Raw genomic sequence first — 24,894 nt, forward strand, 5'->3', positions numbered from 1 at the left:
AGCGCTCCGAAAGCTAGTGACATCGAAACAAACCTGTTGGACTTTAACCTGGTGTTGTAAATCCCTCTGTGGTGAAGGGTCCCTCTCACCGACAGCCAGGTCACTTTCCCCGGTGGATCTTTACACACTGACAAACTGGGACTGGAGACATTCTTTCTGAAATGTATTTCCTGTTTGTAGTAAGCTGGTTTCTGATTGGTGGAAAATCCTAAATCCGATTGGACTGTTGTTATATCGAATCAAATAAACAGAACATAACTGGCTGTCCTCATTCTCACAATGTCCAATCACAATCATTCCTTTCCCCATTCCTCATTAGCATAGATGTGAGGCTCTGTCTATTTAATCAGCGCTCGGAAGGGGTTTGCTTTATTTCTGGGTGAAATTGAAGATGGCTGACGAGAAGAAACCAACATCGAAACCAGCTTCCAAGAAGGGAGCCAAGAAAGTCATTAAGAAACCTGCAGTAAAGGGCGGCAAGAAGCGGCGAAGGTCGAGGAAGGAGAGTTACTCCATCTACATCTACAAAGTGATGAAGCAGGTTCACCCCGACACCGGCATCTCCTCCAAGGCAATGAGCATCATGAATTCGTTCGTCAGCGATATTTTCGAGCGCATCGCGGGTGAGGCTTCCCGCCTGGCCCATTACAACAAGCGCCGTACCATTAGCTCCCGGGAGATCCAGACCGCCGTGCGCCTGCTGCTGCCCGGGGAACTGGCCAAGCACGCCGTGTCGGAAGGGACAAAGGCGGTGACCAAGTACACCAGCTCCAAGTAAAACTCCACAATGGACTGAAAACCACCCCAAACACAACGGCTCTTTTAAGAGCCACCCACAATCTCTCTGAAAAAGCTGCACCATCTTTTCCCGCATTGACTTGATGAGAAATCTCTTTGTGGAGGAGAGAGATTTGTCCCGTTCCAGAATGTTGTGAATGTGGCTTCATACCCGCCCGTCACAGACAGTTTCACACAGAAGAGAATCAAACTGAATTGAGAGCCGATTTTAAACGCAGTCTGGCATTTGTGACGGACAATGAGGAGAAACACAATTTCGGGAGGGAATTATTTCAATTTAATGATAACTATATTCAGAGTTTAACAACTGGTGAGTTAAACTCATATGGAAATTACTATTTTTTCTCTCGGGTGATGTGTTTCCCGCTCTCGGGACACAGTAAAGGCGGGAATGAAGAGGTTATTTTCGCGCTGATCTGTTTATTCCGCAGTTTTCCCAAGGACGGAATCATCGAGATTTGAGCACACACAGGACCTGAGTCCAATGTAACGCTTTAAGATCTGCCTCTCCCCGGCCCTCCCTATTCTCCGGACACAAAGCTGCCTGTTCCACCGGCTGGATAGAGTCGGGGATTCTCTCCACACTTCCCAGTGTAACATTCCCGGCCGCTTTCAGGAGAGGCTCAGAAATCAGCCCTTTCTCTCTGTCCCTGTGAAGCCTGTGTGAAGGAGTTGGTTGGTAATCTCTGTTTCTGCTTTTGCAGTGAGCTGAGATTTGCTCCGTTTTAAATTGCTGAACGGGGTCTTATTACCACCGGTTACAGATAAGAGATTGACAAATTAAAACTGTTCCGAAAATAGCGCCCGGATTCTGGGATGGAAAAATCAATAAACAGATCACCAAGTGTGAGATTCAAATAGTTTCCTGAACATGGAGCCGTTCCGTTATTTGGGATTTTCCTGCACTGAAATTGGCGGGAGTTTCGAATTTGAAAATGTCAGCCAATCAAAACCTCCACATTCTTCTCCCTGGCCTGTGATTGGTTAATTGTTGACTGTACTTGAGTTTTAAAATATAATTTGTTTCCACAGACAAAAACCAGAATATTCTGAAGATGAATAAATGTGATGTTTCCTCCACACAAGTTACAGGGAAGAGTGTCGCCAGCTCCTTCCCACACACAATCCGTACATTGTCACTGACAGAGCAAAGAGACACAGACAGGTCATCAGTTCCACAGTCTCAGGCAGCAGAAACAGTTCCAGAGACACATTTTCAACCCATCAATCAAACAGCAGGAGAGACAGACGCTGTGTCCATGTCACCCTAACACAGTACCACTGACAGGAGGCCCCATAAATCCCAGTGCAAATTCTCACCCATTCTCATCATCACTGTATCAATGGAGCAGCTTAGTGAAATAATCAACATCAGAGACAACTGACACATGGATTCCGGTTTAGAATTACACAATTAACCGTAATAATGTACTCTGAGATTCGAGTGAAATACCAGCCACACCACTCACATCAGGGGTGGCTGTACTAATCCTCAGACTGTGTCCTCACAAATACATGAGCTGCAAACACAAATATCAGGTGCATTCTCAGATTGAGATATGCTGAAAGCGACAAAGATACAAACTCTGATTCTCGTTTAAAACTCACCTAATTTATGAAAATAAAAGATGCAATATAATTTCGCTGACTATGAACTGAGCTGTAACTTGCAAACTATTGCAAAATCCTCACTCACTCTGTTCCGGATGGAAGATACTGCAGCAATTCCAGACTGTGGTCCATTTTACATTCATGTCAAAATTCTGACTCAGAATCAGACTGAGTCTCACAGATCAAATCAATGTGTACAACCTGAGTTAAACTTCCAGAGCAATCCAGTATCAGGTTGAAGGTTACATTATCTTTCACAATTGTGTTCTGATATTAAATGCTGGTCCAAAACTATCACACATTGTTTGCTTCAAACCTCCCAAAGCAATGGTTTCTTTCTGTGCTGGAAATTTACGTGGAATGAATGCAAACTTATAAACTGTCCCAGAGATTGAAAGGTCGCATCCTGAACCGCATCCTCCCACTGAGTCACAGAGCCTGACAGGTACAGGATAATCCTCAAACACGTGTTCAGACTAAGATCCATCATGACACTGAGTCCTGGAGCATGACAGATTCAGAATTATTCTCAAACGGTTGTTCAGAGTAAGATGCTGAAAGACACTGTACTCACTCATAAATAGCAATCACAAAAAGCAATCAGACTCAACAATTGTACCTCTGAGAGATTTAGAAATGGTTAAAAGACTCTCAGAGAGGAAACAATAATGACATACAATCACACGTATACACACAGTGTACAGGCCCACACACATTATACACAGAGTTGCACACACACAGATACACAAACATACACACACAGGTATATACACGTGTACACACACAGTACACAGAGTCACACGCATTATACACACACAGTTGTACACACCCGCAAACACAGGTATACAGACACAGGCACATAAACATTCACACATATTCTCAGATACACACACATATATAGAAACACGCATGTACAGACAGAGATATACACAATGACAGATACATTACATCAGAGAAATAAAATTAATCCAGCTACAGTGAAGTAACAGAGATATAGTTCTAATACAGGATGGTGAGTGGCTGGAGTAGAGCCTCCAGGTCGCGGTGTCGCTATGTGTTGGCCGCCCTTGTAGTATATATAAATGATTTGGAGGAACATGTAACTGGTCTGATTAGTAAGTTTGCAGACGACACAAAGGTTGGTGGAATTGCGGATAGTGATGAGGACTGTCAGAGGATACAGCAGGATTTAGATTGTTTGGAGACTTGGGCGGAGTGATGGCAGATGGAGTTTAATCCGGACAAATGTGAGGTAATGCATTTTGGAAGGTCTAATGCAGGTAGGGAATATACAGTGAATGGTAGAACACTCAAGTGTATTGAAAGTCAAAGAGATCTAGGAGTACAGGTCCACAGGTCATTGAAAGGGGCACCACAGATGGAGAAGGTAGTCAAGAAGGCATACGGCATGTTTGCCTTCATTGGCCGGGGCTTTGAGTATAAGAATTGGCAAGTCATGTTGCAGCTGCATAGAACCTTAGTTAGGCCACACTTGGAGTATAATGTTCAATTCTGGTCGCCACACTACCAGAAGGATGTGGAGGCTTTAGAGAGGGTGCAGAAGAGATTTACCAGAATGTTGCCTGGTATGGAGGGCATTAGCTATGAGGAGCGGTTGAATAAACTCGGTTTGTTCTCACTGGAACGAAGGAGGTTGAGGGGAGACCTGATAGAAGTCTAAAAAATTATGAGGGGCATAGACAGAGTGGATAGTCAGAAGCTTTTCCCCAGGGTCGAGGGGTCAATTACTAGGGGGCATAGGTTTAAGGTGAGAGGGGCAAGGTTTAGAGTAGATGTCCGAGGCAAGTGTTTTACGCAGAGGGTAGTGGGTGCCTGGAACTCGCTACCAGGGGAGGTGGTGGAAGCAGGGATGATAGTGGTATTTAAGGGCATCTTGACAAATACATGAATAGGATGGGAATAGAGGGATCCGGACAGCGTAGAAGATTGTAGTTTAGTCGGGCAGCATGGTCGGCACGGGCTTGGAGGGCCGAAGGGCCTGTTCCTGTGCTGTACATTTCTTTGTTCTTTGTTCACTCTAGATGGTGGTGGATGTGGGTTTGGAAGGTGTTGCCAAAGGGGCCTTGGTGACTTCCTGCAGTGAATCCTGTCGCTGGTATACACGCTGCCACTCTGCATCAGTGCTGGAGCGAGTGAGTGTTTATGGATGGGGTGCCGATCAAGCAGGATGCCTTGTCCTAGATGGTGTCAAACCTATTCAGTGTTGTTGAAATTGCAACTATTAAAGGAAATGGAAATTATTCCAATACATTCCTGATTTATGCTGTGTCGACAGGGTTTGGGGAGTCAGGGAGTGAGTGCCTCGCCACAGGAGTCCGAGTCTTTGGCTTGCCTTCTAGCCACAGTATTTATATGAACAGTTCAGTTTCTGCCCAATGACAATCAGTCAGATGTTGGCAGTGGGGTTTCAGTGATGGGAATTCCGGTGAATGTCAAGGGGCGATGGTTAGATTTTCACGTATTAGAGATGGTCTTTGCTTGGAACGTTTCAGCCCAAGCCTGGACATTGTCCAGGATTGCTGCATTTGGACATGGACTGTTTCATTAACAGAGGAGTTGTGAATGGTGCTGAACATTCTGCAATCATGGAAAGCCTGTGTGTGTTTGCAGCATTTACAGCGTGTGTCCCTGTGTGAGTAAATGCCATTTCAGACATTGGTTGCACAAATTAAGTGTTTGCTGGAACCCCCTTCCAGCCGAGTAAAAACCCGTTTCCTGGAAAGAAATGTCAGATATACTTGTGGCGAGAAGCTAAATGTTTCTTTTTACTGTAACGGAAAGTATAAAAAAAACAACTAGCGGAGAATGGTTTCGATCCATCGACCTCTGGGTTATGGGCCCAGCACGCTTCCGCTGCGCCACTCTGCTCTAATGGTTTTTATTGCGTTGAAGCGACACAATTCCTTACTTCGGCAGTGTTGTTCATCAGGACCACATGTGCTCGACAGCTCACCCTGGCGGCACAATTCCACTGTGTAACTCACCAACAATTGAACACACGCAGCAGCTGGACACTGTCACCTTACACAAGATAACACACAAGCTTCGACTGACTGATCATATATAGAAAGTGTTCCCATTAAGTTCCAGTGTTCTCTGTCTTCAGGTGACGCCCCGGAGGACTGGAGAATAGCCAATGTTGTTCCTTTGTTTAAGAATGGGAGCAAGGATAATGCAGGTACCTACGCGCCGGTGAGCCTTACGTCAGTGGTCGGGAAATTACTGGAGAGAATTCTTCGAGACAGGATCTACTCCCATTTGGAAGCGAATGGACGTATTAGAGAGAGGCAGCACGGTTTTGTGAAGGGGAGGTCATGTCGCACTAACTTGATAGAGTTTTTGGAAGATGATTGATGCATGGAGGGCAGTGGATGTTGTCTATATGGACTTCAGTAAAGCATTTGACAAGGTCCCTCATGGCAGACTGGTACAAAAGGTGAAGTCACATGGGATCAGGGGTGAGCTGGCAAGATGGATACAGACCTGGCTAGGTCATAGAAGGCAGAGAGTAGCAATGGAAGGATGCTTTTCTAATTGGAGCGCTGTGACTAGTGGTGTTCCGCAGGGTTCGGTGCTGGGACCTTTGCTGTTCGTCGCATATATAAATGATTTGGAGGAAAATGTAACGGGTCTGATTAGTAAGTTTGCAGACGACAAAAAGGTTGGTGGAATTGCGGATAGCGATGAGGACTGTCAGAGGATACAGCAGGATTTAGATTGTTTGGAGACTTGGGTGGAGAGATGGCAGATGGAGTTTAATCCACAGGTCATTGAAAGGGGCAACACAGGTGGAGAAGGTAGTCAAGAAGGCATACGGCATGCTTGCCTTCATTGGCCGGGGCATTGACTATAAGAATTGGCAAGTCATGTTGCAGCTGTATAGGACCTTAGTTAGGCCACACTTGGAGTATAGTGTTCAATTCTGGTTGCCACACTACCAGAAGGATGCGGAGGCTTTAGAGAGGGTGCGGAAGAAGAAATTTGCCAGGATGTTGCCTGGTATGGAGGGCATTAGCTATGAGGAGCAGTTAAATAAATTTGGTTTGTTCTCACTGGAACGACGGAGGTTGAGGGGTGACCTGAAAGAGGTCTACAAAATTATGAGTGGCATAGACAGAGTGGATAGTCAGAGGCTTTTTCCTAGGGTAGAGGGGTCAATTACTGGGGGGCATAGGTTTAAGGTGTGAGGGGCAAGGTTTACAGGAGATGTACGAGGCAGGTTTTTTACACAGAGGGTAGTGGGTGCCTGGAACTCGCTGCCAGATGAGGTGGTGGAAGCAGGGGCGATAGTGACATTTAAGGGCATCTTGACAAATACATGAATAGGATGGGAATATAGGGATACGGACCCAGGAAGACTAGAAGATTTTAGCTCAGATGGACAGCATGGTCGGCACAGCTTGGAGGGCCGAAGGGCCTGTTCCTCTGCTGTACTTTTCTTTGTCTTTGTTCTTTGTTCTAAAATCTCCCCTCTTTCCTCTTGTGTAACTGTGTTATCTGCATCTTCACTCTGTTATTGACAGGTCTTCCCTGATGTTAATTAAACTGCTTTCCGATATTTAAGTATATTCTCCCCCGCTGAACTGTGATTTCTACTGTGGAACCGAGATCTCTACTGTGTAACTGCTCTCTGCTGTGGAATATGATCTCTGCTGTGAACAGTGCTCTGCTGGGGAACGGCGACCTCTCCTGTGGAAATGTGCTCTCTGCTGTGTTACTGTGTTCTCTGCTGTGAAACTGTGCTCTCTGCTGTGTTACTGTGTTCTCTGCTGTGGGACTGTGTTCTCTGCCGTGAACTGTGCGCTCTGCTGAGAAACTGCGATCTCTCCAGTGGAAATGTACTCTCTGCTGTGAAACTGCTCTCTGCTGTGGAAACGTGGACCAGATGTGATGCAGCTGAGGATGCTGAGTGATGTAACGTGGACATGGTGAAGTTACTGTCCAGAAACTTCCGAATTCTATTTTTGTTTTTAATGGACCGCTACAATCCACGTGTTTATTCTAGGACACAACAATGAATAAAAATGAATCAGTGCTGAGCAGATTCTAACATCCCACACCTCCAGTCTGTTCTTATTGAGAACCCCGTCCTCGATGGAAGCTTTTGCTCTCCGGATCACATCACCGCCTCCTGGGAATACAGCAGCGATACCTCCAAGATCTGATCTGTAACAGAATCACAGAATAATACAGTGTCCCCTTGTGACTGAGGGGAACAGGTGCTCCCTATCCGCCCTGTCTATATCTAACATAATCTTGTACACCTCGATGAGATCACCCCTCAATCATCTCTGTTCCCGCGAGAGAGAGAAAACAAGCCTATCCACCTCTCTTCATATCCTAAATGCTCCATCCCAAGCAACATCCTGCTGAATCACCTCTGCACCCCATCCAGTGCAGTCACATATTTCCTAGAATGTGGTGACCAGAATTGCACACGGTACTCCAGCTGTGACCTCCCCAACATTCTATACAACTCCACCATGACCTCTCTGCTTTTGTAATCCATACCCCGAATGATAAAGACAAGTATCTCAAATGTCTTTTCCACCACCCTATTAACCTGCCCTTCTGCCTTCAGAGATCTCTGGACAAACACTCCAAGGTCCGTTTGTTCCTCAGGACTTCCCAGTGTCAGGCCATTCACATTAATCCAATAATAATAATATAATATTCTTTATTGTCACAAATAGGCTTATATTAACACTACAATGAAGTTACTGTGAAAACCCCCCTACCAAATGGATCACATCTAATTTTTCAGCGTTAAATTCCATCAGCCACTTTTCTGCCCATTTGACCATCCCGTCTGTATCTTCTTGTAACTCAAGACACTCAACCGCACTGTGAGCTTGAAACTCAGTGAAAGGATTTCACCCTCCTCTCGGAATCTGATCACCACCTCAATCCCAACATTCAGCTTGGGTGGGCAGACAAGACAACGTCCTTCCCGCAGCCCCCCAGCACAGACTGGATAATATCCCAAACTCGTATCCTGCTATTGTCACATTGCTCCACCACCTTGGTCTCTTCGCAAAACGCCAGGAATCTCAGACCAATTCTTCAGACCTTTGATTCCCTCTTCAAACAACACCTTGTCCCTGATTAAGTCCATCCTGGGAAGAGGGGCTCCCTATTCCGAGTTCCTCTGCGTACATCCGGTTGCTGTTGATGGACCAAAAGAGGTCTCATGCCTGAAAGAAAGCCTCTCTCACAGCCCTGTGAGCATGTCTCCATTAGATGGTGCAGTCGACACCTGCAGAGTAGATAACAATGGAGAGAAGTGTGAGCAATTTCAGCGTCACAATTCTGTGGAAATAGAGCATTCAAAATATAATATTACTGAAAATACTGTACTGATCCTCTGGGAGTAGGACTCAAGTCAAAGGGGAAAATCCAGTGGATTTCTAGTGGAAAGATTTAACAACTGGATGATGGCAGCTGAAATCAGTCCTTGCGTTACAATCTCTGTAGATATTCTACTGAATTGAAACCTGCAAAAGGCATATTTTCCGACTAGAAATCCAACACATTTCACCCTGTTGTGGAGGAAGTTCTCAATCGCACACAGGTGGTCAAACGGAATAAGGCTGGGCTGGGATTTGAGTCCAGATTTTTCTTCTGTGAACAGACACTTTACCGGACTAAGCTACAGAGTCTGAGGATGTTCAGCTAATCACAAGGGAATGCTGGAAATACTGTACGGATCTGTAGTATCTGTGAAAAGAGAAATAGTTACCATTTCAGATCCTGACATTTCATTGGAACGATCTGTTTCTCTCTCCACAGATGCTGCCGGATCAACTGAATATTTCCAGCATTTTCTGTCTTTGTTTCAGATTTGCAGCATCCACAGTATTTTGCTTTTGGGTCAAAGGACAATGAGTTGCCTTTCCTGCCCTGAGGGTTATTGCAGGTCTCTCTGGCTGTGATTGTCGCTGATTCGGCCAAACATTTACAGTCTAACATTAATTGACCGCGAGAATGGGCGGTGAGGGGATTCTGGAACCGCTGCAAGTCCATATGGTGTATGTACACACACAGTGCTGTTAGGGAGGGGTTCCAGGTTTGGATGGTGCCTCGCGGAGGAAAAGTCAATTTCAGGAGTGGGATTCGAGCCCTGACCTCCAGAGGAGACTGCGACCTGCGCTCGGCCATCCTGACGTATTCGAAAGGTTAGGTGCGTTTGGGCCGAAATCGGGTGCTCTTTCCGAGGGTCGGTGCCGACTCGATGGGCCGAATGGCCTCCTTCCGCACTGGAGGCATTCTATGATTACTGAAATAGGATGAAAATGGCAGCATCCAGGACACAAGGACAAGTTAAGGTCTCAGGCCAGAGTAAGTGTCCTGTGTAATGACACACAGAATGTACATTTATTGTGGACTGGTGCCATCTCCTGGCTGAACGGGAGCCGTGCGACATGGACACTTTCATTCAGGAGCATTTTAAATTGGAGTGAAATAACTTACGCAAAGTAAGTATTTGTTACGAAACAGTAAATCAAACTGATCTAAAGAACCAAAAGGACACGTCTCCAATCAGTGAGCGATGGTGGTATAGTGGTCAGCATAGCTGCCTTCCAAGCAGTTGACCCGGGTTCGATTCCCGGCCATCGCAATAATAAATTCGCAATTTTTGCGCCTCTTTGTGAGTTTCAAACTGAGGAAGAGAAAGTTTCTCACTCGGAATTTAGTGGCAAGTACAGCGAGATTTGAATTAAAATAATATGGACAGTGTTCGACGATTCACTGCCCAAGCCCTCCGACAAAAGCTAAAAATCACAGCGTTTTCACTCAAGCCTCATGAAGTGGACCAAACAGACACGTTACAGACGAGGATGGGATTTGAAGCCTCGTGTACAGAGCACAATGGATTATTGTGCATCACCTTAACCACGTGATACAGCTGCTTTACTTCAGGGCCCTTTAGTATCCCTCAATCTAACCTCCTTGGGTTCCTTTCGCACGGTTGTGTGTAAATAAAACATAAATCTATGAGGAGAAACGCTCAGTTCTTGGGCTTGGGCTTGTGGCGCAACGGTAGCGCGTCTGACTCCAGATCAGAAGGTTGCGTGTTCAAATCACGTCAGGCTCAGGAAGTTTTTCTGCCGCTGGTTCCAGGAATTTCTCTCTGTGGGAATGTTTCCGAAATGACTCCGTTCAAACCACAATTTGTCCGAATGTTTCAGATTTACCCGCTCAGTTTATATTTTTGAGCAGTTTCATCAAACATTCGGATAGCTCAGTCGGTAGAGCATGGGACTCTAACTCCCAGCATCGAGGGTTCGAGCCGCACGTTGGTCGCATCCATATTATTATCTGAGAATATTGAACCAACTGTGCTACCGTGCTTGCCCAAACAGTTGGTTCAATCTCACTGCTCGTGGGTGAGACCAGAACTACTGGGCAGTTAAAAACAAGGACGTCGCTCTTTTTCGGACGGAGATGAGGAAATTTCTCCCTCTCAGAGAGTTGTGCGACTTTGGAACTCTGCCTCAGAAGGCCGCGGAAGCGGGACATTGATTATGTTTAAGGCGGAGATGGGGAAATTCTTGTTCAGCAAATAAATCAAAGGTTTATCGGGGTTGCATACAACCATTGCATTCAGCCAGTTACCTGGGTGCACGAGCGTGCGGTTTTTTATTTGATATATCAGTTCCACACCATGGTGAAACGGTGTTAAAATGTCGTTTTCATTTCTTCACGTGTTCTGCACTGATATATTCGCTGCAATAACTTCTCTGGGCACAAAGCACGGTAGCACAAGTGGCTAGCACGGTGGCTTCACAGCGCCAGGCTCCCATGTTCGATTAACTCTCTCTGCGGAGTCTGAACGTTCTGCACGTGCCTGCGTGGGTCCCACAGTGCAAAGACGTGGATTAGGTGGATTGGCCAAATTACCCTTAGTGCCCATACGGGACCAGTCTTTATAAATAGAAGCGTCATCCCGGCCGTGGGTCACTGCCCGTCTGGAGTTTGCTCATTCTTCCCATGTGTGCGTGGGTTTCACCCCCACAACCCAAAGATGTGCAAAGTATGTGGATTGGCCACGCAAAATTGGCCCTTAATTGGGAAAAAAATAATTGGGTACTCTAAATTTATACAGAACTAAATAAATAAATAGAAACGCCGAGCACAAAGGCAAGGCCGCTATGGGGATTCTTCATAAAATCCTGCAACAGAAATAGACAATGTTGGATAACTCGGCTGGTCTGGCAGCATCTGTGGAGAGAGAAACAGAGTTACAGTTTCCAGTCCAGTCTGACCCTGCTTCCCATTCTCTGGTTCCCGCTCCACAGATGCTGCCAGGTCTGCTGAGATTTTCCAGCTCTGGGCGACTGACATGGACACGGTGGGCGGAATGGCCGCACCCTGTGCTGGAACCATTCTATGATTCTATAATTCTAATCTGTTCTCGTAATTGAAACCTTCTCTGTCTGTATCATTCTGGTGAATCTGCATTGCCGCCGCTACATTAAGGTTCTGAATACATTTTTGGACTCCCCTCATTTCCTCCTCCAGCAGATTTTTGCCGGGTAAATATCCAGATTCCCTAAACTCCTCATTCTCTCGAACAATGAAATGCCGCTTGGCTTTAACACTACCCAATAGACAGAGTGGTTCCGACCTCACTACCCGATCAATGCATCTCAATCGGAACAAGACTGAATTTTCAATTCTCGCTCTTCCAACACAACTCGATGCAATTCGGCCTCACAACTTGGACTGGATTGTCACATCAGTGATTGCAGATACTTTGGAAAAATGAGTCCCACTTGGGAGAAAGCAGGATGGAAAATCGACAATGATGGGTTTCGAACCCAAGCACGGAGAGCCCAATGGATTAGCAATCCGGCCCTTTAACCACTCGGCCACCTCAACCCGCAAGCGCGTCCGTCAAATCAAAGGTTTATCAGGTACAAACAACCATTGTATTCAGCCAGCTGCGTGGATGCTGTTTTTACTTGAGGATCAATTCAGAATCCCACACCATGATCAAACGACCTTTAAATACCCTGTCCGTTTCTTCACGTGTTCTGCACTGATATATTCGCTGCAATAACTTCCCTGGAGCTCAAACCTCCTCCCGATTTCAGTCAATGACACCATCCGGGTTTTTGAACCCGGGACCTCTGGCATTTTATCGCAGCTGAGAATCAATGTCAATGTCAGGAGTGGGATTGAACCCTCGTCTCCAGAGGAGACTGACACCTGATGTATCCAAACGGTTCTACGGGATTGGGCCGTGTTTGGGTGCTCTTTCCGAGGGTCGGTGCAGACTGGATGGGCCGAATGGTCTCCTTCTGCACTGGAGGGATTCTATGATTACTTAACCAGGGTGCAAACGGCAGCATCAGGACACAAGGACAAGGTGAGGTCTCAGGCCAGAGCAAGAGTCCTATGTAATGACACACAGAACATCAGAAGTAAAAACATTTATTGTGGACTGGTGCCATCTCCTGGCTGACCGGGAGCCGTGCGACACGGACACTTTCATTCAGGAGCATTTTAAATTGGAGTGAAATAACAGAAACATAGTAAGACGTTGTTTACGAAACAAAGCAAAGCATCAAAAGGACTCAACATTCGGCAGTCAGTGATGGAGGGATACTGGGGAGCATCGCTGCCTTCCAAGCAGTTGATCCAGGGTCGATTCCCGACCATGGCAATAATAATTTGATTGGAGGCGTTTGCGTGATTTCGTGTGTTTCGAGCTGAGGAAGAGAGCTGGAGAAAGTGAGGTGGCTGGAGGCAGGAATCTCCGCTTGTTCTAAATAGTCTGGTTGGATTGTTCACATCCGTCCGAGTGGCGAAACTGTGATCTCGGTTTCTGTAGTGGTTTATTATTGGATATTGTTCTCTATAGAATTTACAGTGCAGAAGGAGGCCATTCGGCCCATCGAGTCTTCACCGGCTCTTGGAAAGAGCACCTTACCCAAGCCCACACCACCCTATCCCCATAACACAATAACCCCACTCAACCAACACTAAGGGCAATTTAGCATGGCCAATCCACCTAACCTGCACATCTTTGGACTGTGGGAGGAAACAGGAGCACCCGGAGGAAACCCACGCAGACACGGGGAGGATGTGCAGACTCCGCACAGACAGTGACCCAGCCGGGAATCGAACCTGGGACCCTGGAACTGTGAAGCTGATGAATGTGATATAAAATAGTTAGTTTAAATATATTAGTTACAGTAATGTAGATGTAGGCCAGTCTAATCCGAGTGAGTTCACAGACAAAGGATTTCAGAAAGCATGGCACGAAAGGGGGAGGTGTGTCTGGTGGAGGAGGAGAAAAGGACGCTGGGTAACAAGAGATCCAGGGTAAAGGAATGAGAAGTGAGCCAATTAGGATGTATTGCCAGGTCAGGAGGGGTATAGGATGACCAATGGGAATCTGTATGTGAAACTTGATGTCATTTGAATGTATTTGTAGAGATTCCTTTGTCTCCAATAGCACTCGATTCGGAAGACCCAGGAGGCAGCTTGTGTTCTGGGTTTGTGTGATGCGATTCAGACTTGCAAGTTGGTTAAAAATAAATAATACTATGCCTACAAATGCATCTCGAGTTTTTCGAGGCCAGACTGACGGGTAAAGAATTCAATGTTTTGTCATTTGGTGCCGGAAACCCGGGATTTCTCCAGACGGTTCCCGACTAACTGCGAAATCAGAATTAGACTGATTTTCGACAAGGAAAGTGAAACGGGCCCACAATGTGTGTAGCTGTAAAATGACACACATTGGTTTTCCCCTCTTCTCATGGTCTGATTTGTCTGGTCACTCGCGGTTGGTACGGAAAGATCGTCTCGACAAAATCAAAGGTCAGTCTGGGGATTAGAAAATTGAACTGATGGGACATCTGGAAAGATGGTTCCGGTCTACGAGTGTTTTTGATGAACTGATGGGACATCTGGAAAGACGGTTTAGTTCCACGAGAGTGTTTTTGAAACTATCGTTCATTAAGCTAAAATTGTATCCTTGGACTGTAGTGGCGAGAAAAGATACATTTTAAAACAAACTGGATGCTGCATGTTAGTTAAAGCAGAAGTCTCTCAAAGGGTTAACAGCAGCTTGAGATAGCTGGCAGCTTGTGGTGAAATTGGATACCTTTCTTTCGAGTCAGTGAAACTCCAACAAAGTTGCAGCTTGTGGTACAATTGGATACCTTTCTTTCGAGTCAGTGAAACTCCAGCAAAGTTACATTTTGAAGTAATTAAAAGGTAAAGGAAACCAGTGGATTTCGCCACCTCTTTGACATAAGTTAATTATTTTAGCAAGCAATTGATTGAAATTGCCAGAATCTTAAGTTTGAATTACTTGAAATAATGTTGATCTCATTTTATTTGTGAATTAATAGAAACTTAAAGAAACTCACTGACACCATTTAAAAAAGTGTAAATCTGGAGATGACAGTTGACTTTGCTCCGGTATAAATCACCGCAGCTAACTGCTTCCTCATTGATAGCAGCCAACATTTTTGTGAATGTAAGCTGTAATGTTGGCTGAAGCTGCCCCCACCATAAACTTAAATTAAACTAATTAATTAATTAGTGATGGCTAGTCAGGTGATGTGCTTGAGCTGCTTGATGTGGGAGCTGGCAGGTCCGATTGCGAGCTGCAGCGACCACATCTGCAGTAAGTGTTGGCTGCTCGAAGAGCTCTGGCTCAGAGTTGATGAGCTGGAGTCTGAGCTTTAAACACTGAGGCACATCCGGGAGGGGGAGACTTACCTGGACACTGTGTTTCAGAAGGCAGTCACACCTGTCAGAGTAAGTAGTTTAAATCCTGCTAGTGGCCAGGGACAGCAGGGTGTGACTGCATGTCAGGCAGGTAAAGGGAACCAGCAGTCAGGAACTCAGGAGCCTCAGCCCTTGACTCTGTCCAACAGGTATGAGGCACTTGCTCCCTGTGTGGATGGCGAACAGGGTTGCAGGAAGGATGAGTCAGCTGACCAAGGCACCATGGTTCAGCAGGCCATTCAAGGGGAGGGAGTAAATAGGCAAGTTGTAGTTGTAGGGGATTCTATTATCAGGGGGATAGATAGTATCCTTTGTGAGCAGGATAAAGAGTCCCGCATGGTATGTTGCCTGCCCAGTGCTAGGGTGCGGGACACCTCTGACCGGCTTGAAAGGATACTGGAGAGGGAGGGGGAGGATCCAGTTGTTGTGGTCCATGTCGGTACCAACAACATAGGCAAGTCTAGGAAAGAGGACCTGTTTAGAGATTATAAAGAGCCAGGATTCAAATTAAAAAACAGGTCCTCAAAGGTCATAATCTCCGGATTACTGCCCGAGCCACGTGCAAATTGGCATAGGGAGGCAAGAATAAGGGAAGTTAACACGTGGCTGAAAGAGTGGTGTGGGAAAGAGGGGTTCCTTTTCATTGGACACTGGCATCAGTTTTGGGACAGGGGGGACCTATACCGTTGGGATGGTCTCCACCTGAACCGAGCTTGGACCAGTGTTCTGGCGAAAAGAGTAAATAGGGTGGTCAATAGGACTTTAAACTAAAGATTGGCGGGGAAGGGAAAGTCAGGGAACCAAGCGGTGAAATAATCAGTGGGAAGCGTAGCTGCTTAGGAATACAAAAAAGCACGAAAAGACAGAACTCAGGAGAGGTTACAATAGTCCCCATCCCACAAAATATGACACAGTGTATGGAAAGGCTCAGTAAACCAAGGTCCACCACACTAAGAAAACAAAAAGGGACGGTCAATAGAGAATTACAGGTGCTATATTTAAATGCGCGCAGTGTACGGAACAAGGTAGATGAGCTTGTGGCCCAGATTGTGACTGGCAGGTATGATGTGGTAGGCATCACAGAGACGTGGTTGCAGGGGGTTCAGGACTGGCATTTAAACATCCAGGGATTCACAACCTATCGAAAAGACAGAGATGTGGGCAGAGGGGGCGGGGTTGCCTTGTTAATAAGGAATGCAATTAAATCAATAGCACTAAACGACATGGGGTCGGATGATGTGGAGTCTGTGTGGGTAGAGTTGAGGAACCACAAAGGCAAAAAAAACATAATGGGAGTTATGTACAGGCCTCCTAACAGTGGTCAGGACCAGGGGCACAAGATGCACCACGAAATAGAAAGTGCATGTCAGAAAGGCAAGGTCACAGTGATCATGGGGGACTTTAATATGCAGGTGGACTGGGTAAATAATACTGCCAGTGGACCCAAGGAAAGGGAATTCATTGAATGTTTACAGGAGGGCTTTTTGGAACAGCTTGTGATGGAGCCCACGAGGGAACAGGCCATTCTGGACTTAGTGTTATGTAATGAGCCAGACTTGATTAAAGATCTTAAAGTAAGGGAGCACTTAGGAGGCAGTGATCATAATATGGTCGTATTCAATCTCCAATTTGAAAGAAAGAAGGTAGAATCAGATGTAAAGGTGTTACAGTTAAATAAAGGTAACTACAGGGGCATTGAGGAGGAACTGACGAAAATCGACTGGGAGCAGAGCCTAGTGGGAAAGACAGTACAACAGCAATGGCAGGAGTTTCTGGGAGTAATTGAGGACACAGTACAGAGGTTCATCCCAAAGAAAAGAAAGGTTATCAGAGGGGGGATTAGGCAGCCATGGCTGACAAAGGAAGTTAGGGAATGCATCAAAGCAAAAGAGGAAGCCTATAATGTTGCAAAGAGTAGTGGGAAGTCAGAAGATTGGGAAGACTACAAAAACAAACAGAGGATAACAAAGAGATAGATAAGGAAAGAGAGGATCAAATTCGAAGGTAGGCTAGCCAGTAACATTAGGAATGATAGTAAAAGTTTCTTTAAATACAAGTAAAAGTTTCTTTAAATACAGGCGGTGGCCGCGTGGCCTAATGGATAAGGCGTCTGACTTCGATGAATCTAATGATGATATCAGAAGATTGTAGGTTCGAGTCCTGCCGCGGTCGTTTCATACAGTAAATCCGGTGGAACTTGTTGACAGCCGAGTTTTCCCTCCTCAGCTCATAGTTCCACCTTTCCATCCAAGCATTGCAGTGCTTTTTATGGTATATAATTCCTTCTAACATTGTTTTCATGCAATTCGCTCTCATCCTAGTATTTTGTTTATCCCCTGATGAATCCGCAGTATCTGTTTGACTTGGATCAAGTATAGAATAAAATATTATGTATTAATCGGTTCAATACAATTCTGTGGAGGAAATTCTAATGTCGTCACGAAGACAGACAGAGTCATAGAGTCATAGATGTTGGCAGCATGGAAAAAGCCCTTCGGCCCAGCTTGTCAATGCCGCCCAGTTTCTTTCACTAAGCTAGACCCACTTGTCCGCATTTGGCCCATATCCCTCTATACCCACCCTGCCCATGTAACTGTCTAACTGATTTTTAAAAGACAAAATGATAACCGCCTCCACCACTGCCTCTGGCAGCCCGTTCCAGATGCTCCTCAGTACCTTATTTATGCTCCTAATTATTTCATAGACCTCTATGACATTACCCATACGCCTCCTACGCTCCAGGAAAAAAAGTCCCAGCCTATCCAGCCTCTACCTTTCACTCAGACCATCAAGTCCTGGTAGCACCCTTGTAAACCACTTCTGCACTCTTTCTCGTTTAACAATATCCTTCGGAAAATAGGGTGACCAGAACTGAACACAATATTCCATGTGTGGTCTTACCAATGTCTTGTGCAACTTGAACAAGACGTCCCAACTCTTGTATTCAACATTTTGAGCTTAAAACCTCGCATTCCGAATGCCTTCTTCACCACCCTATCCACCTGCGACACTACCTTCAAGGAGCTGTGAACCTGTACTCCTAGATCTGTTTGTTCTGTATTTCTCCCCAACTCCCTACTAGTAGCTGATTAGGTCAATCCCTGATTTGAGCTACCAAAATACATCACCTCACATTTATCCAAATTAAACTCCATCTGCCATTCATCGGCCCACTGGCCCAAGATGTTTAATAATGAGCTGAATCAACTGTTTTTTGTTCAGAGGGATGAAAGATTATCTCACTGGATTGGGAATCCAGAGGCCTGAAATACTCTTTGGGACAGGGAATAAATCTCACCATTCAAATTCACTGATTCAATAGATTTTCAGAGGCGTTGAAAGGGTGGATGCTGAGAGGTTGTTTCTCCATGTGGGAGAGTCTCGGACCAGAGGGAATGATCTCAGAGTAAGGGGCCGCCCAATTAAATCAGAAATGATGAGTAATTTGTTCTCTCAGAGTATAGTGTATCTGTGGAAACATTGTTTCTAAGCGAATACTTGTCGAGGCTGGGGAAGTTAATATGCGCAAGATTAAATCAGTAAGGGAATCAAGGATTATGGGGATAAGGCGGGAAAGTGGGTTTGAAGATTATATCAGGTCAATCATAACCTCTTTGAATGGTGGAGCAGACAGGGTGGGCCGAATGGGCCACTTCTGCTCCTCCGTCTTACAGTGTAATTAGTAAGACGGAGGAGCAGAAGTGGCCCATTCGGCCCATCCTGTCTGCTCCACCATTCAAAGAGGTTATGAGGTCATCTGATGGACTTGTTTTCACGGCTGGGCGGCCGGTTCTGGAAAGACAAAATCTGCCAGCAGTGCCCCAGATGAAGCTGGCGTCTGTTTTGGAGCTTCTGAAGCCGCAGGTTTTCATGGTGCCAAACTCCTGCCCAAAGCTGGTGTCGTGATTTAAATCGATTGTCAGACAGAGGATTAGGAATATCGGTATAGAGATTGGTGCAAGAAGATTCACTCCTCAGGCCTGTTGAACTCCGAATCTAAACTCCATCCTAGTTCCGGATACACTGAATGAATCATCAGGGCACCCTCAATAAGTGGCCCAACGCGGAGACGCAGGAAATTGATCATCGAGGAGGGTGGATTCAGACCCGCAGATGCAAAGCACAATGGATTAGCAGCGCATCACCGTCACCTCTCGGCCAACTCGCCAAATGACCTGACTTCACCAAACCACCTCATGGACCTTTAACATCTGCAACAACTAACGGAAGAAGGTTGTATTTGTCCATTGGTCCAGATGTGCAGCCAGTTGTGAAATGTTGGAAATATAGTCTCTGTCAGCAAATTACATTTCCAACATATCAGCTGAAGGATTGTTCTGAACGGACTGATGGGAAACAATTCAACACCATTGGAGTGGGCACGTGAGCAATAGGTCAGAAGGTGAGAGCATTGAGGGAGAACTCACAGACTGTATCAGAGAGAGACCTCTCCTGTGGAAATGTGTTCTCTGCTGTGTTACTGTGTTCTCTGCTGTGAAACTGTGCTCTCTGCTGTGGGACTGTGCTCTCTGCTGTGGGACTGTGTTCTCTGCTGTGGGACTGTGTTCTCTGCCGTGAACTGTGCGCTCTGCTGAGAAACTGCAATCTCTCCAGTGGAAATGTACTCTCTGCTGTGAAACTGCTCTCTGCTGAGGAAACGTGGACCAGATGTGATGCAGCTGAGGGTGCTGAGTGATGTAACGTGGACATGGTGAAGTTACTGGCCAGAAATTTCCGAATTCTATTTTTGCTTTTAATGGACAGCTACAATCCACGTGTTTATTCTCGGACACAACAATGAATAAAAATGAATCAGTGCTGAGCAGATTCTAACATCCCACACCTCCAGTTTGTTCTTATTGAGAACCCCGTCCTCGATGGAAGCTTTTGCTCTCCGAATCAGACCACCGCCTCCTGGGAATACAGCAGCGATACCTCCAAGATCTGATCAGTAACAGAATCACAGAATAATACAGTGTCCCCTTGTGACTGAAGGGAACAGGTGCTCCCTATCCGCCCTGTCTATACCTATCATAATCTTGTACACCTCGATGAGATCACCCCTCAGTCATCTCTGTCCCTGCGTGAGAGAGAAAACAAGCCTATCCAACCTCTCTTCATATCCTAACTGTTCCATCCCAAGCAACATCCTGCTGAATCACCTCTGCACCCCATCCAGTGCAGTCACATATTTCCTAGAATGTGGTGACCAGAATTTCACACGGTACTCCAGCTGTGGCCTCACCAACATTCTATACAACTCCACCATGACCTCTCTGCTTTTGTAATCCATGCCCCGATTGATAAAGACAAATATCTCAAATGTCTTTTCCACCACCCTATTAACCTGCCCTTCTGCCTTCAGAGATCTATGGACAAACACTCCCAGGTCCCTTTGTTCCTCAGGACTTCCCAGTGTCAGGCCATTGACATTAATCCTATAATAATAATATTATATTCTTTATTGTCACAAGTAGGATTATATTAACACTGCAATGAAGTTACTGCGAAAACCCCCTACCAAATTATCACATCTAAGTTTTCAGCGTTAATTTCCATCAGCCACTTTTCTGCCCATTTGACCATCCCGTCTGTATCTTCCTGTAACTCAAGACACTCAACCGCACTGTGAGCTTGAAACTCAGTGAAAGGATTTCACCCTCCTCTCGGAATCTGATCACCACCTCAATCCCAACATTCAGCTTGGGTGGGCAGACAAGACAACGTCCTTCCCGCAGCTCTCCCAGCACAGACTGGATAATATCCCAAACTCGTATCCTGCTAGTGTCACATTGCTCCACCACCTTGTTCTCTTCACAAAACGCCAGGAATCTCAGACCAATTCTTCAGACCTTTGATTCTCTCTTCAAACAACATCTTGTCCCTGATTAAGTTCATCCTGGGAAGAGGTGCTCGGTATTCCGAGTTTCTCTGCAGCATCCGGTTGCTGTTGATGAACCAAAAGAGGCCTCACGCCTGAAAGAAAGCCTCTCTCACAGCCCTGTGAGCATGTCTCCATTAGACGGTGCAGTCAATACCTGCAGAATAGATAACAATGGAGAGAAGTGTGAGCAATTTCAGCGTCACAATTCTCTGGACACAGAGCATTCAAAATATTATATTATTGAAAATACTGAACTGATCCTCTGGGAGCAGGACTCAAGTCAAAGGGGAAAATCCAGTGGGTTTCTAGTGGAAAGATTTAACAACTGGATGATGGCAGCTGAAATCAGCACTTGCGTTACAATCTCTGTAGATATTCTACTGAATTTAACCCTGCAAAAGGCATATTTTCCGACTAGAAATCCAACACATTTCCCCCTGTTGTGGAGGAAGTTCTCAATCGCACAGGTGGTCAAACGGAATAAGGCTGGGCTGGGATTTGAGTCCAGATTTTTCTTGAGGGAACAGACACTTTAACGGATTAAGCTGCAGAGTCTGAGGATGTTCAGCTAATCACAAGGGAATGCTGGAAATACTGTACGGATCTGTAGTATCTGTGAAAAGAGAAATAGTTACCATTTCAGATCCTGACCTTTCGTTGGAACGACCTTTTTCTCTCTCCACAGAAGCTGCCGGATCAGCTGAATATTTCCAGCATTTTCTGTCTTTGTTTCAGATTTGCAGCATCCGCAGTATTTTGCTTTTGGGCCAAAGGACAATGAGTTGCCTTTCCTGCTCTGAGGGTTATTGAAGGTTTCTCTGGCTTTGATTGTCGCTGATTCGGCAAAACATTTACAATCTATCATTAATTGACCGTGAGAATGGGCGGTGAGGGGATTCTGGAACCGCTGGAAGTCCATATGGTGTATGTACACACACAGTGCTGTTAGGGAGGGGTTCCAGGTTTGGATGGTGCCTCGCGGAGGAAAAGTCACTTTCAGGAGTGGGATTCGAGCCCTGGCCTCCGGAGGAGACTGCGACCTGAACTCGGCCATCCTGACGTATTTGAAAGGTTAGGTGCGTTTGGGCCGAAATCGGGTGTTCTTTCCGAGGGTCGGTACCGGTTCCATGGGCCGAATGGCCTCCTTCTGCACTGGAGGCAATCTATGATTACTTAAACAGGGTGAAAATGACAGCATCAGGACACAGGTACGAGTTAAGGTCTCAGGCCAGAGTAAGTGTCCTATGTAATGACACATTGAATGTACATTTATTGTGGACTGGTGCCATCTCCTGGCTGAACAGGAGCGGTGCGACACGGACACTTTCATTCAGGAGCATTTTAAATTGGAGTGAAATAACTTACGCAAAGTAAGTACTTGATACGAAACAGTTAATCAAACTGATCTAAAGAACCAAAAGGACACGTCTCCAGTCAGTAAGCGATGGTGGTATAGTGGTGAGCATAGCTGCATTCTCAGCAGTTGACCCGGGTTCGATTCCCGGCCATCGCAATAATAAATTGGGAATTTTTGCGCCTCTTCCTGAGTTTCAAACTGAGGAAGAGAAAGTTTCTCACTCAGAATTTACACGCAAATGCAGCGGGGAATGAAATAAGTACTTATCGTTTTTTAACGTGGTTTCAATGTGGACAGTGTTTGACTATCCCCCCGCCCCCCCCCCCCCCCACCCCCCGCGCCAGCCTTCAAACAAAAGTTAAAAATAACAGCATTTTTACTTCATCTTTGATGCACGATCAATTGCACAAATACTAAAGTTGTGGACAACTGTGGCTTTATTACAGTCAGATGCGAGGCCTCCTGCTGCATCTGGCGAAATGGCAGGGCACTGGAGGGCATGCATATTTATACAGTTCTCACTGGGCGGAGCCAGTCGGCAGGTCCTATCTTACATCTCCTATTACAGTGGATCACCACATTCACCCTCTGTTAAAAATGAGTCCGGCGGGGGTGACATGAAACTATATACAATTATTGGAATTATGTACAGTGGTAGGGAAAGAAAAGTCCATGTTGACGGTCCGGAGTCCGTCAAAGGTTCAGCCGGTCCGGTGCTTTGGTGCTTCGTTGGGATCGGCGTAATGGTGGTGACGAAGTCGGTGCTGGCGGAGGTGGAGGTGGCGCTGATGGCGATGGTGGCGGTGCTGATGCTGGCCAGTCATCGGGGAACTCCGGGAGCGTGCAGAAGTCCTCTTCGTCCTCTTGTGCGGAAAAGGTGAGGGGGTCTGGTGGGTCAATATTGGCGGCGCGGTGGGAGGTGGGGGGGTTGGTGGGGGGGGGGGGGTGGTGTTGGGGTGGAACTTGACGGTGCCAGGTCCCTGAGTGAGACAGTATCTTGGCGGCCGTCGGGAAACTCAACGTCGGCATATTGAGGGTTGGCGTGAAGCAGGTGAACCCTGTCCACCAAGGGGTCCGCCTTGTGGAGTCGGAGGTGCCTACGGAGAAGGACCGGTCCTGGAGCAGCGAGCCAAGTAGGGTGCGACACACCAGATGTGGACTTCCTGGGGAAGGTAAAAACACGTTCATGGGGTGTGTTACTAGTGGTGGTACACAATAGTGACCGGATGGAGTGCAGAGTGTCAAAGAGGACCTCCTGCCAGCGAGAGGCTGGGAGGTTCCTGGACCATAGGGCCAGCAGGACGGCCCTCAAACTGTCCCATTCACCCGTTCTACTTGCCCGTTTCCCCGGGGGTTGTAGCTGGTCATCCTACCGGAGGCTATACCCCTGCTGAGCAGGACGTGACGCAGCTCATCGCTCATGAATGAGGATCCCCTGTCACTGTGGATGTAGGCAGGGAAACCGAACAGCGAAGATGGTGCTGAGGGCCTTGATGACGGTGGCAGACGTCATATCGGGGCATGGGATGGTGAAGGGGAATCTGGAGTACGCATCGACCACACTGAGAATATGGTGTTATGGTCGGTGGAGGGGAGGGGCCCTTTGAAATCCACCCTTCACCAGGCGTGCACGGTCTGGCCGGTAGAAATGCGGCTTGCACTCCGCACAGACCTGGCAGACCCTGGTCACTGTCCTTACTTCCTCGACGGAGTGGGGCAGATTGTGAGCTTTGACCAGATGGTACAATTGGGTGACCTCCGGGTGACAAAGGCTGTTGTGTAGGGCCCAGAGTTGGTCCTCATGTGCGCTGGCACATGTACCTCGGGAGAGGGCGTCTGGAGGCTCGTTGAGTTTACCGGGGCGATACAAGATCTCGTAATTATAGGTGGAGAGCTCGATTCTCCACCGCAAGATTTTATCATTTTTGATCTTGCCCCGCTGTGTGTTATTGAACAATAAGGCTACCGACCGTTGGTCCGTAAGGAGAGTGAATCTCTTACCTGCCAGGTAATACCTCCAATGCCGCTTCAAACAGCTTCAACGATAGCTTGAGCCTCCTTCTCGACGGATGAGTGTCGAATTTCAGAGACATGAAGGGTGCGGGGAAAGAATGCCACGGGTCTGCCTGCCTGGTTAAGGGTGGCAGCCAGGGCGACGTCTGAAGCGTCGCTTTCTACTTGGAAAAGCAGTGACTCATCCACTGCGCACATCCCAGCCTTGGCGATGTCTGCTCTGATGCGGACGAAAGCATGTTGTGTCTCGGCCGCAACGGGGAACTGGAAGGACTGAATGAGTGGGCGGGCCTTGTCGGCATAGTTTGGGACCCACTGAGCGTGGTAGGAAAAGAAGCCCTGGCAGCGTTTGAGGGCCTTGGGGAAGTTCCATGAAGGGGCGCATGCGCTCGGGGTCGGGCCCGAGAAGACCATTTTGGACTACATAGCCGAGAATGGCTAACCGGGTCATGCTGAACACACA

The 24,894-nt window shown here is 46.7% G+C and overlaps 1 protein-coding gene and 4 non-coding genes across 7 annotated transcripts in view; all 5 read left to right on the forward strand.

Annotated features, from left to right (window-relative positions):
- The window catches only part of LOC140400001 (histone H2B-like), a 135,700-nt gene that overhangs the window by 8,234 nt on the left and 102,572 nt on the right, over positions 1-24,894 (forward strand). The window contains exon 2 of one of the 3 annotated variants that reach the window (XM_072489498.1): positions 320-1,887. The exons of 1 other annotated variant lie outside the window; for it this stretch is intronic. In XM_072489498.1, the coding sequence (XP_072345599.1) occupies positions 392-778 (387 nt within the window). In that variant the 5' untranslated portion in view covers positions 320-391 and the 3' untranslated portion in view covers positions 779-1,887. Of the gene's footprint in view, positions 1-319; positions 1,888-24,894 lie in introns of those variants that run through there. One more of the 3 variants, XM_072489499.1, reaches the window with a different exon arrangement.
- trnag-ucc (transfer RNA glycine (anticodon UCC)) lies at positions 9,977-10,048 on the forward strand. The gene has a single exon. It is a non-coding gene; the product is annotated as a tRNA-Gly (tRNA).
- trnaw-cca (transfer RNA tryptophan (anticodon CCA)) lies at positions 10,454-10,525 on the forward strand. Its single transcript has one exon. It is a non-coding gene; the product is annotated as a tRNA-Trp (tRNA).
- Positions 17,261-17,349, forward strand: trnar-ucg (transfer RNA arginine (anticodon UCG)). The gene is given in 2 exon segments: positions 17,261-17,297; positions 17,314-17,349. It is a non-coding gene; the product is annotated as a tRNA-Arg (tRNA).
- trnar-ucu (transfer RNA arginine (anticodon UCU)) lies at positions 22,503-22,574 on the forward strand. The gene has a single exon. It is a non-coding gene; the product is annotated as a tRNA-Arg (tRNA).

This window comes from Scyliorhinus torazame, chromosome 24 (genome assembly GCF_047496885.1).
Source record: "Scyliorhinus torazame isolate Kashiwa2021f chromosome 24, sScyTor2.1, whole genome shotgun sequence".
Classification (NCBI taxonomy): Eukaryota; Metazoa; Chordata; class Chondrichthyes; order Carcharhiniformes; family Scyliorhinidae; genus Scyliorhinus; species Scyliorhinus torazame.